The 13,282-nt window shown below is 40.1% G+C and overlaps 1 protein-coding gene across 3 annotated transcripts in view; it reads left to right on the top strand.

The window, feature by feature from the left end:
- Window positions 1–13,282, top strand: part of CLIC5 (chloride intracellular channel 5) — a 71,726-nt gene that overhangs the window by 41,922 nt on the left and 16,522 nt on the right. For all 3 annotated transcript variants that reach the window (XM_079298420.1, XM_079298419.1, XM_079298421.1), the window contains 3 exons: window positions 4,196–4,305; window positions 4,668–4,793; window positions 6,136–6,242. In XM_079298420.1, coding sequence (XP_079154546.1) covers window positions 4,196–4,305; window positions 4,668–4,793; window positions 6,136–6,242 — 343 coding nt within the window. The remainder of the gene's footprint in view (window positions 1–4,195; window positions 4,306–4,667; window positions 4,794–6,135; window positions 6,243–13,282) is intronic.

Below are 13,282 nucleotides of genomic sequence, written 5' to 3'. Positions count from 1 at the left end.
TTTATAGCAAAGTATTAACTTGAACTTGAGAAGAGCACCTTGTTCAAGTTTTTCAGCTGTGCTTTGCAGTGGTTGGAGGCTTTTGATACTGCCATGACTTCACAAAAACACTTGACACAAGTTCATAAAATCACTGAGACTATTTTTCTGCCTCCCAAAACCACCTAAATTTTGTTAATTGATAATATGTTTGTTCAGCCCCCCACATGCTAAATGTCCTTAAGATTTAATTAATTCACTAAAAATAGCTGAACTATTTAAGGAGGAGCACCTTATAATTAATAAAGGAGAACATATTGTTCATTCTTGCCATTACTCAGACAGAGGGAAGCAGCTGGTCTGACAGTCTGCTTTTCCTGATGTGATTTACTGAGTTCCAGGGCAGGACCTTGCATTGCTTGGTGTGAAGGACAGAAACAGCTGGAGACTAAGTAGGAAAGAGTGCTTTTTGAGTAGGTAAACTAATAAAATTATGTTTGTGGGAAGCAATGGGAGCAGAAAGTGCTGTTTCCAAGATAGAGAAACTAAAGTCCATAGAAATTCTGGCTCCACCAGACTTTTCTATTTTCTAAAGCTTCAGACTTTTCTATTGCTGGGGTCCACATTCATCCCACTTCAAAGAAAGACACTCAGTGGATTCAGTCAAAGTGAAAGGTGAACAGATTAATCTTTCAGATGTACATCTTGGTCTTGCCCACACTGGAGACCTTCCCTTGGGCACCTAAGTTAAACTTTAGTGGGTTGAGTAGTGATTAGCCAGAGAGTCTCACCCAGCAAATGCTCAAATCTATTATACTTTTCCACAGTCCCTATGGAAATTTGCCTTTTTGAGTGAGGCTCCTCTCAGTTGGGAGTGCACTTTAACAACTCTCTCTCCTTTATCCTAGTGCCCACAAAGCCTCAAGTCTGTCCCTAGCTGCAATCATTTATTCAGAATTGTCAGTACTAGTTGCAATCATTATATCAGAAATATCCAATATTACTGGCAGGGAGAGTGCAAATGTCACCAGCTTGCTGGGTTTTATAAGTGCTTCATCACTTTTACTGTGTTTCAGGGAAGCTGCATGAGAAAGCTTTTGTGAAGAACAGCAGGAATAAATGGTGGTTCTCCATTTTGTCAATTAGTTGTTCTTTTCTTTCCATCCACTGCTTGAGTTCTTGATCTTGATGAAGGTATTATTTAATTCCTGCCTTTCTGAGCCCTTACTCTTGGACAGATTTATAACAGGTTTGTATTTAGGCACTACTGGGGTGCTTTAAGAAAGCTCTTTGTCTTTGAAGCTCAGAGTGACTAAGCCTAGGAAGTTTTCTCTTCTTTCTCATCTCCTCCTGGTAGTTAATAGATTTCACAAAGGATCTCAAAACACTGATAAGCCTTTGAAGTTGTTACCTACTAAGGTTTTGCTCTTTCTGAGTGCTGAACATTGAATTACTGGCTGCTGTTAGAAGCAATGAGAAAGGATTCACAAAACTGACAGAGCCTTGCCTGTAATTTCCAAAGAAAAAGAGCTGAATGTAATGGATAAATTGTGTTGCTGGGGAGATTTTGATTTTGTTCTCTCCTCTGTCACCAGTTGGCCTTGTGATTTGTGGAAGCATTTTCAGTTATGCCAGTCACATGAGATCAAAACCCATGAGTCAGTCTCCACCCAAATCATGAGCCTGGCTTCCAGATCCCAGAGCTTTGAACACAGATCATACCATACTTTTTCTTCAGTTTATCTTTTGTTTTTGGAATTTCCTCTGCCTATTCTCAATGTGTCTCTAGAAATAAATGTTTCCCATTGCTTTGGAAGTGTTGAGAAGGAATTTTGGCTGTTTGGAACTGTTGGAAGCATTGTTTGACCTACCCAATTAAATTTATATTTGATCATCAAGTCAATCATTTTTCTTCCAGATGTCACATCTTCTTCCTTTTCCCTATGAATTCTACATCCCTTAGCCCCACACACCATCCATCACTTCTGTTTCTTTCTTGTCATTATCATATTTCCAGGCACATGGGGGTGTCCTTTGCTAAGAGTTGGACTCAGTGATCCTTCCAACTCAGCAGATTCAGATGATTCATTCAGTGCTTCAGCTATTCAGTGATTCTATGATTGTGTAATTAAGCTGATTCTATGATTGTGTGATTCAGCTGATTCTGTGATTGTGTGATTCAGCTGCTCTGTCCCTCCTTTAGTCCTCTGGTCTGGAGATGGTTTTCCACCAGTACCTTGAAGGACAGAGAATGTCTAAGAAGATGCAGGTCTGGGTAACCCTTAATTTTTGCATGAGAATAATGGAGAGAGCAGAGAAATTGTGTTCCTGTGTCTTTCCTGAAAAAGATGAAATTATGGTTTATGACTAAGATGGTGAAAAAGTCAAGGGAAAGTTTGGTGTCTGTTGCTGTTTTCTCCCATATCATTTACCTCTTTTCAGGAAGGGTAAGAAGTCAAAAACTCTTGGCAATGGTTTAAAAAGCTAAATCCAAATCAGAAAATGTGACTTTACAGTAATTATGGCATGCAGTATGGTGGTGCCTGGCATTCCCATGGTGACATTGTTGCTGTTGCCATGAAATTTGCAGAACAGAGCTGTTGATTAAATACATGAAATTTTGCAAAACTAGGCTACTCATACCTCAGGCAGATGGGAAATATATCCTCTCTTGCTCATCCTCATGCCCTACCACTCTTTCACCCACATTGTTTGTTGATCCTTGCATATGCAATGTGCCAGACATATTGCAGATCCATAATTTCAAGTAAGACTGCAGCCAGACTGCTCCCCCCTATATCCAAGTACAGTCTAAGTGCTTGAAACCAAAAGTGAATACAAATCAAAACTCTTTACACAGATTTGAACTTTGTGACAGGTTGTCTCCAAGCCTTGAATTCACACTCTCCCCATAGTTTGGTGGCAGGAAATGTGGAATTTGTTTTTAAACCCGGAATCATCAGAAGTTGCAATCAAGACATGAGAAAGATTCTTGATGCCCACCAGAAAATCTTTTAGCTGGAAATTTCACAGGCAGGGTCTGAATTTGTACCAACTGGACATACCTCAAAGAGTTTCTAGTTCTGCTGGGGATGTTTCACAGAGCTGCAGTAATTAGAAGGGATTCATTCTTTAAGAGAGAAATGCTACCTCACAGCTAGAATATTAATAAGAGAAAATTTATGAGAGCCAACAGAGTAATATAATATTGTCTCCAAAGGAAAAGGGCATTTATTTGCTTAGCTCTTTCATCAGCCGTTTTCGGACACACACTGTGCCTAAAATACAGTTATGCAATCCATGTGGGTCAGCAACGGAAGGTTAGTTGCTTCACCAGGATTATGAGAATCTTTTAAACACAATGGTACCACAAATTAAAATGGAAATCTATCAAAACAATTATCGTCCTGAAAGCTTTGGCCACAAGCATAATTATTGTAAAAGGATGTTGTCCTTGGCCGCAGCTTTGGCTCAGTTCAGCTGGTGTTATTTGTATCCCTCCATGGCCCACAGTTAGAATTTGCATGGCTAAGGACCATAAATGTTTAGAGGGAAAAAAATAGGCTGTTCCTCAATGCTAACACTAGCAGTTTTGTATTGTTGTGTAGTGGTTTGTAGGCAACTCATTAGATACTAGAGATAGGAACAGCCTGAATGTGGTGGCTGAAAACTGCCTTGAACCTCAGGAGGATTCAAATGGAGATTTCTGTCTGGATCTGGCTGTTGGTGTCTGGGGCAGCTGTTGATGTGAACAAGAACAAGTCAATGTCCAGAGTTTTTAGGTTTAACTCTAGAGTACACGTTTTAGATAGTAAAACAGTGAAGCAGATATTGAATGGATATAAACTGCAGTCTACAGAGTTAAATAAAGCAGAAATCAGGTCCTGAGTTTGTCCATCCTGTCCATGAGGCACACAGTCCTGTAGGGATGAGAGTAGTTGAAAGAACACCCTGGATGTTGTTTGCCATCAGCAAGGGACACATCTCCTGGGAGATGTCCTCAGGAGAGGCTCCATGTTTCATCCTTGAGCTCCTGACAAAGGCTGAATCATCCAATAACTCCCTTCTTGTGTTGATGATAAACTATATTAAATAACAAGCACTGCTGGTTATTTTTAAAATGCTTATTTTTCTTTCACCATCCAATTTTCCATCTTGAGGGAGGTGCATGAGTAACAAGTGTTAAATCCATTTTTCCTCTCTTCCTGTCCCCCAGGCTGGTATAGATGGAGAAAGCATTGGGAACTGCCCATTCTCCCAGCGTCTCTTCATGATCCTGTGGCTCAAAGGAGTTGTGTTCAATGTCACCACAGTTGATCTAAAAAGGTAAAAATTCTTCAGTTTAATTAAAAATAGGTGTATGACCCAGTGTTTGCACTATAGAAAGACCCCTCCAAGTTAAATCAGATTTTTATCTGGCCTAGAGATCCGGTGGTACACAACAAAATAGCTGGGATTCAGGTTAGGTTGTTGTTTTCTTTTCTTTTCTTTTTTTTTTTTTTTTTTTTCTCACTTGTGGAATGTTTTTATATTAAACAGGGTGCTTGGGGTAGTTTCAAAGTCTTCCAACCACAAATTACAGGAGAGGAAAAAAAAAAGGCAGACTGATTTTGTAGGAACTATAAATATCTGTGCAGCTACCCCACCATAAAGATTAGTGATTTCATGACTTTTTTCATTGCTTGCAGAAAGCCAGCTGACCTGCACAATCTGGCTCCTGGGACCCACCCACCTTTCCTGACATTCAATGGAGAAGTCAAGACAGATGTTAACAAGATTGAGGAATTCTTGGAAGAGATTCTTGCACCTCCAAAGTAAGGCCTTCAGATTTTTTTTTTCAGTCAATCTTCCATTTCCTAGGAATGAAAGATGTCCTAAGAAGAGTTCCTAAAAAGCACTCCTTCCTACAACCTTTACTTACAGGAGTAATATTTATTTATGAAACCTCCTGGCTTCAGTGAGATGACTTCCATGTGTGAAGGTTACTTATGTGACTAATAACTGCAGAATGTTTTCTCTGTACACATTTCAGGATGCCCTTGTATGCAGAATTAAGGAGACCAGTACTAGAAAAAATTTGTAGGGGTCTGGTGGCCACATTTTGCAAAGCTAAAAATAACTTGGAATAGATGCTGAGAATTGCCACACAAAATATCTGTGCCAGGAAAAGCATTTTACAGTGAAAAACTAGAGGTTTCTGAGTTGTATGGTATGTTAGGAAGGTTGGAAGGGTAACTGATTACAGAGGACAAGAGGCTCTGGAGGCAGAAAAGTGCTCATTATTCTAGTCAAGAAATGACAAGAGCCCATAACTGGAAGTTATAACTAAACTGATTCAGATTAGAAACAAGGCCCAGATTTTTTCAGTATGAAAAAGCTACCAATGAAAGGTTTAGATTTACCAGATATGCCTTACTTAGTCAAACATTTTGGACTTAAGACAAGGATAATGGAAAAAAGAAATAGTTGGCTTGTGAGTTGGACCTTAGAATCTATCCATCCAAAATCCATCAAATTTGGCTTGGTTTCTTATGTAGCATTTTACCTCTAAGTGAATCAGCAGCCATAGGCCAGTCCTGAGGCAAGGGATCAGGCATTTAAATTTTCTATACTCTGCTCCATGACCACTGAAGTCAGTAGGAGTCAATAGTTTGTGTTTATCTTTGAAATCAATATATTCCTTTTCACCAAATGTCTATAAAAAGCAATGCAGAGACTGGAATATTTATGCTCCTTCACCTGGTTAATCCTTACACCCTTTGCTATTCCATCCTTGAGTACATTTTCAGAGCAGAGGATTAGACGCAACTGCCATTCATAATGGAGAGATCTGGCTGCCAAACTCCCCTGCACCTTTCTGGAAATTTATGCTTCCCTCTGATTAAAGGCTGATTTTGGATTGTGGTTACAAAAAGCACAAGTGGAATTACCTTTGTCTTGACACCATCCCTGTGTAAGTCCCCACACACCTCCCTTGACAGACAGATAACAGATACAGTTAAGAGGGTCTTGCCAAGCTGTTGTTTTGAGATAATGAATGTTAATTACAGTTCTTCACACAGGAGGTTTTTCTCTCCTCTTGTAAATTATATTTGTAGCCATCACTGTGATGCTGGTAACAAGGTGTTGCTCTCCTCACTGCTTTTGCCTCTTCAGGTACCCCAAGCTGGCTGCTAAGCACCGGGAATCTAACACTGCTGGAATTGATATCTTTTCCAAATTTTCTGCATACATCAAAAACACCAAGCAGCAGGATAATGCTGGTAAGTATGACCATTGCCAAATGTGCCAGGGAATTTGTGTGCTTAGAAGTGGAAGAATTCTGCCATTCTCTCATCATTTCATTGAATACTTTGTTCAGATGACAGCAGGTAGTGCTGCTGATGAGCTTGAGGTGGTTGGTTAGGTGGACATAACTCACATACCCACAGCTGGATTAATTACATCTGTAGTAGTAAATAAAAGAGCCACAGAGAGTTTGGTAGCCTCTTTACCAACAACCATGGCATGACTTCTGTCCATACAGCCCAGTTTCCCACCAGAACAGGATCCCTAGCTGCTTACTGGAAGAGACTGGTGGCCTGTGCTGCCTCCCCCTCTGCTTAGAGGAGTGTGTGTTGGCTGTACCCAAACCTAGGAGAGCAGTTCATGCTTTATTGGATGTTGCCATCAGGCTCTTGGCCCTCTTATCTTATGATTATGTTATGCTGTTATAGCTAATTTGTTTATATAAACTGAATTATATTGAGACATACCATATAAAGTAATTAAAAGAAAGAAGTGAATTTAAGAAATGTGCTTGCACTCTGTAAGCTCCAGATTTTCCTTCACTTTTTTTTTTACGAGAGTCTCCCAGAAGCCAGATGCCATTCATATTTATATGCATCTCACACTGTCTTCTTAATAAAATTGCTGTTCTGCACATTCCTTTCCCCTTGGAGAGGCAAGACTTCAGAGAGTCTGAGCTCCTGTTGCTCCATAAACTGTAGATTTACACATCCCTGTCCCTTGAGATGACCTAATAGAATATTTGCAGTCATTCACTGATGTATCTCCTCCCTTGTATTACTGCTTTCACAGATAGAGACCTAAGGCATACTGAATACCATGAGCTTATATCATATCCTATTATATCAATCATATCATATCATATCATATCATATCATATAGAAAACACTATAGATTTTGCAGGTTCCAGCTCTGCCACACATTTCATCTGTGCAATTATGTTTCATTGCCTGGGGCTGACCCATGAGATAAAAGTGGTTGAATGATGATTTATATCAGATAACAATCTCCTCTGTAATATTTTTGTGCTGTTGACAGAAGGAAATAACTACAGTGCTTCGTTTCTCAGTGATGCTAAAAACTTGGGGTTTTTTGTCTAATGCTAATGGGATGCTGAGCTAACCTTTATAGGAAGTTGTAAAAGGGAGATAAATTAAGAGTTAGACTAAATAGATGCAACAATGAAAGTAAAATATCTTGGCCATTTACAAGGAAGTTTTATGGTCTGCTGTGCAGCTGTAAATCTTCAGCTGTGCTGCCCCACATGCACAATCCCAACTCTTGCTTCTCAGTGAGTGCAATATTCAAATCCCTGGGCTGGCATCTGCAGCCAGGAATAAAAGGTTGTACTAGAGGTGTCTGCATCTGGCCATCAGCAGAGCTGGAATTCAAGGTCTGATATCCACTATGGTGAGGTAAGGAATCTAGCCCCACAAAGCACTCCACATTTTCAGAAGCTGCAGTGTGATCAGAGAGAGCTTTCCTTAGTTCTGCATAACAAACTCTTGCTTTAGGTACTCTTGTAAATGACAATTAAGCACACCAAAGTTTTAGAGACAAGAGCTGTTAAGCTGCAGGACAGACACAGTCTTTGCTCACTCCATTTTTGTTACCTGGTTCCTGCTCCTGCCTTATCCAGACACTGCAGTCTCTGAATATACTGATGCTCAACTTTTCAAAGTAGAGAAAAGCTTTTGGCTTAATTTTATTGCAGCTAGAGTGCTGCATTGCAAGGAGAATAAAGCAGAGATAGAGAGAGTAGATCTGGATCTTTATAACTGTGTTCTTTCTATCAATGAAAGGAGATCCCTGGGATTGTCAGTGCAGACCTCAATTTCAGCAGAGTAATTGACTGTCAGTTTTCAAGGGATAAGGAAGAACAGTTTCTCCCTAATCTCGGGCTGTTTTACTCACCTTCTGTCCAGCTCATCTGAACAACTCCAGTTTTTCTGAAGGCTGATTTGCATGAAGGAGAATGAGTTAGTCAAAAAGTAGTTGTGTTAAATTTCTTGAGCAGTGAAAGACTCTGTGCAAAGAGGCAATGAGAGCAACACCATGTACATATTCCTAATTAATCTATTCATTTTTGATTGGTATTTCATAATTTCTTGTAAAATTGCAGCACTGATTCTAAAGGGATCTGGGGCTCTAGCCCTGATCTCGTGTGTATCATTTCACTACAGGTCCTGCTACATTATTCAAAATAATAGAATAGAATCACAGAATCCCAAAAGCTGGAAAAGCTTGAAATCGAGTCCAACTTTGATCACAACCCTGTCAATCAAACCATAGCACTGAGTGCCACGTCCAGTCACTTCTTGAATAGTTCCAGGGGTGGTGACTTCACCACCTCCCTGGAAAGACCATTCCAATGCTTAACAACCCTTTCGGTAACTGAATTCTTCTTGATGTCCAGCCTGGCTTTCCTGTAGCACACCCTGAGGCTTTCTATTGAAGTAAATGGTTTTAATATTGTATTAATATTATAGTCTGTTGTATTTATATGTTAAATTAATTTTATACATTTGTTTTTATATATTGTAATATTATATTTGTGATGTATTGCATTACATATATTTATACTTATATCTATATTTATATGTATAGGTAAATTATTATTTATATTTATATATTTTTTATTTTTTTCTATTTAACAGCTGAAGTAGTTATACATATTTCTGTGACCAAAAAAAAAGCATTTTATAGGCTTAAAATGTAATTACTTAGGTGAAATCCCTTTTCCTGTCTCCACATGAGCAGGTGAGATCCAAAAAGAGCAGAGATTGCTGCTTGTGGTTATCACGAATGGTTTCTGTATCTCCCAGCTCTGAGATAAAGGTGATCTGTGTCTCATAGTCTCCCTCTATATCCATTCCTAACTCCAGCTGATTCCAGTGCTCTGTTTAAGCTGGAAAGCCACACCAGTGACTGGAACATCAGTTGCATGTGATCCAAACACAAATAGAAGAAGACTTGTTAGTAAATTAAAAGTAGATTATTATATAAATAATTGTATAAAGTTCAATTTTCATTTATTTTAATTAGCAATAGAGGCAGGGGGAGCAGGATAGCAGGGTGACTAAGGCACCAAACATTAAGCAGTTTAAATTATGTTCTCTTAAGTCAGGAGTCAAGGGAGTGAATATAATAATGTGTGGGATATCAGGCTGGGAATTAGTGGCATCAGCCTGTGTCTGGCTGTGAGGTGTGTGGGATAGGTGTGATTGTGAGTGACCATTCTCTGTGGAATAGTGGTTTAGGACAGGTCTTGTGGTGAGTGCAGTGTGAGCTCTCACCCCAGCCTGGGGCTGTTACAGTTCTGTGGAAAAGTGGCACAAAGTGCTTGGGACAATCAATGATATTTATGCAGCACGAGGGTACTGGATGTGAGAATTGATGAGGATCTAATGCACACCAAAGCAAAGTCCAAGCTGCTGTCCCTCTTATCAGAGTTTGCAGCCTGGACCATGGAGAAATGTCACACTTCAGGTGATGGCACTGCTGGCTGTGTCACTGTGGTGTTTCTGTCCTGAGAGCACTGGCAGCATGGCACCAACACTGCCTTTACACAGCTGAGTATGTGGGGTTTTTCCCTGGTACTGGAAAAGTCAGTGAGGACCGTAAGAGATCGGTAATGTTTTAGTGTGTGTCTGAGCCCTCCTGTGTGGATAACAGATGCAAGGATACATTTGTAGGTCTTTTCTAAGATTGTGACACCCTCTGCTGGCAAACGCATGAATGTATAAAGCAGCTTTGCACAAGCAGCTTTACGATCAGGGCAGAAACTTCCCAAAACAGGGTTCTTTCTGTCAAGACAGTTTCCTCTTACAAATGTAATGTTGTCAAATGAGAAGTGTTTCATAGTAACCTATCAATTTTGACAAAGTTTTCATGGAAAAAATTATGTTTTTTCTGGATGAGTTAAATTTACTTTGAAGTAAAAATGCTTTAACATTGCAAAAAAAAAATAGTGGTTTTTTTTTTTCTGAATTCATGCAGTACTTCATTAGCCACACACCATTATGTTTTATGCCTGGCACAGAAGCAGGTGATAACCTTCTCCTGTAAGTCTGCATGGCAATATGTTATTGATCATGATTCATTTACTTACCAAAGGTATTTGGCAGCGAGGCTGTCCTGATTTAATAGTTCCCTGAATTTCTGATTCTTTTTTTTCCATCTTTGTTTTCCTAACTTTTCTGTCTTATAATATAAAAACGTTGAAAGTTTTGGAACGGGCTGGCGAGGGCTGCAAGCCCAGAAGCAAACATGCTCATGCCATATCAAAGTCCCACCACTTTTAAGCTTCTTGAAAGGGAAGGAATTGATTCCAGATTCTCAGGATGTGGCAAGCTGTGTTTAAAGAAAGTGTGTGCATTTATTATTTCAAGTCAGTTCAATCAGAACTTGATTCCTTCCACCCCCTGTGCCACTTGATAATTTTATAACAGGCCTGTTTGAATGAGTCATCTGCTCATTGTGGGATTAGATCTCTGTCTCTGGATCACTCAGTTCCCTGTCTGTTGTCACCAGGCTTCACCTCTTGTGCCTGAAATGGCAAATTGGCATTCAGACATGGACAGGAGTCCTTGGGAGGGTTCAGTGCAGTAGTCTTGAAAATTATTTCCTGGGTGCTCTTTCTCAAGTTTTCACTGCCAGTTTGAGAGTTTTTGGTTACTTAGTGATTGTTTAATGTTGAGAAGGAGGTCTTGTCTGAGCACAGGAAAGTAAACTGAGGTCGTGTGTGTTTACTTTGGTTCCTCTGGTTGGTGCTGAGCAAGTCATTCATGCTCTGTACAGTCACCAGGGAAGCAACAATTTATGTATTCATTGGAGAAGGATGAAATCTAATTAATTGGAATGCTGTGTACATAGTCAGCATCCTGCTTATTATTTTTACTTGCGAGACTGTGCTGCAAACCAAGGGGACAACCTGGGGTAACCACCCATTAACTGTCCCGCCTAAAATTGGGAGTTTTTTGGCTCGTAGAATGAGCCCTTTGATTTCGTGCAGGAGTTTAAAAAGTTATTCTTGCATGGAGTTCTTTGGGGGCACCAGCTCCAGTGTGGGTGGGCGCATTCATTAGTGGCACGGAAGGATATTTCACTGTGCAGCTCCTCAGGAGGTGCTGAGCTGGGAGACCACCAACATGACTTGGTGCAGAGGAATTTCCAGCCGTCTGACCAGAGGACTCTGCTTGTCTGGTTTGGATTTACATCAAGAGGCCAAAAATAAAAGCGCATTTAAATCATTAACTCACATGTGATTAAATGCCGTTCACCTCTTTCAGTAGCTCCATCACACTTTGTGGTTTGGTGCCTGAGGTGGGAAATGTCTCTCTCACTGTGCTGTGTGTGTACACGTGCAGTAGAAATGCACACACACGTACAGAACTGGAAGTAAAACTGCCCTACATCAGTTTTACACTGTGGAGTTACTCCTGCTCAGCAGAGGGTCAGAGCCATGGCAGGGTATGTGCATAGGCTGAATTGTGCACACTGATCCTTCCTGGGAGACATCACATGCCTCCTCTAATAAGGAGAAGATCTGTTCACTCCAAACTCCAGCTTAGAATATTCACAGTGATACCAGCTGAATGGTCAGACCCTCTGTGGCACCTGAGCCAGGGGTAGGAGCTTCTTGATGTGAGACATCCTGACAAGCGTGGTGTGCTCTGTTTCCAGCAGCAGGAGAGCAAAACTTCTGTCCCCAAAGCATCTCCACCCATGGTGGGGAAGGGCAGGGAGTCCCCTCCCTTTCTACCAGCCTGGCTTCTCTCAGCTGAAGGGGTCAGAATATTATGGCTGTAACTCTGATATGGCTTCTCCTGAGTCTTTGGTGATTCTGACCTGTCTGTGCCTAAAGGCCTCACCCTGTGCCCTGCAAAGTTCCTGGCAAAGCTGATCTTGAGATTGCCAGAGCAAGTTTAAAATACTCTTGTAATGACAGAAAGTTTCCTGTGAAAGGAATATTGGATCAGACTCTAGTTTGGGAGCAACAGTAATGCTTTGTGCTTTTTGAACAGGTAAAAATATAAATATGTGTGTGATATCTGTGTATCAACTTGCCATTACATTTTTTTATTCTTTCTCTTTAGTTGAAGAATTTCCATTTTCCACTGCAAACTCCACATCGGTCCAAGTCCCAGCACAAGCCATAATTTGTCCTGTGGTCTGACAGTACCAAGTTTCCTCTGTCATACAACCAGGAAGGACTAGAAGGAGCTTTTAAAATTGATTTAGAGAAAAGGACTTGCTTCACAATGGAACATATAATGATGACAATTCTTCTAGTGGAAGGTGTCCCTGACCCTGGCAGGGAGGTTGGAAATAGATGACTTTTAAATGTCCCTTCCAACCCAGGCCATTCCATGACTCCATGCTGCTTCTGTGATTCTTAAATTTTGGCCTTTTGAAGCACAAAAAAAAAAAAAACCAACAAAACAAAACAAAAAAAAAACAACCAAAAAAACATTAAAAAAAAAAAAGCCACTATTTCAGAACATTTTAAACAAGTTTTTATTACTCCCCCTGAGCTGAATAATGTTGGGCTTGGTAGCTAAAGTGCTTGGCAGCTTTACAAAACCAGTCCTAATATAAAAAATACCCAGTCTTTAAAACATATGTAAAATAGCTTTTCTGCAACATTTGTGGCACATAAAGTACCAAATACATGTTGGTGAGTGTGATATAAAGCTTTTATTGCCATTCATTTGGGATGACCCACATAACTCACTCATGATATGTTAATAAAACTGTTCACTCTGTCTCCTTATAAAAACACACATATAAAGACCACTAAAACTGTGGTGTAGCTTTGTGCTAACTTGTTAAGAAGTGCTGCAAGTTGCATTTATCATCTCTCTCCAATTGCTTTATCTGCTTGCTGCCCAGTAATCAAAGACTAAAATGCCCATGAACAGCAGTTTGCAAAATAAGTTTTCTTGAGAAATAACTTTTTGAAAGTTCTCAAATCTTGCTGGCAGAGCCATCAATATTCTGTCTGGTACCAGTG

This window comes from Erithacus rubecula (assembly GCF_903797595.1).
Source record: "Erithacus rubecula genome assembly, chromosome: 2".
Classification (NCBI taxonomy): domain Eukaryota; kingdom Metazoa; phylum Chordata; class Aves; order Passeriformes; family Muscicapidae; genus Erithacus; species Erithacus rubecula.
The sequence above is the reverse complement of the archived record's forward strand: the minus strand, read 5'-3'. Positions and strand labels throughout refer to the sequence as shown.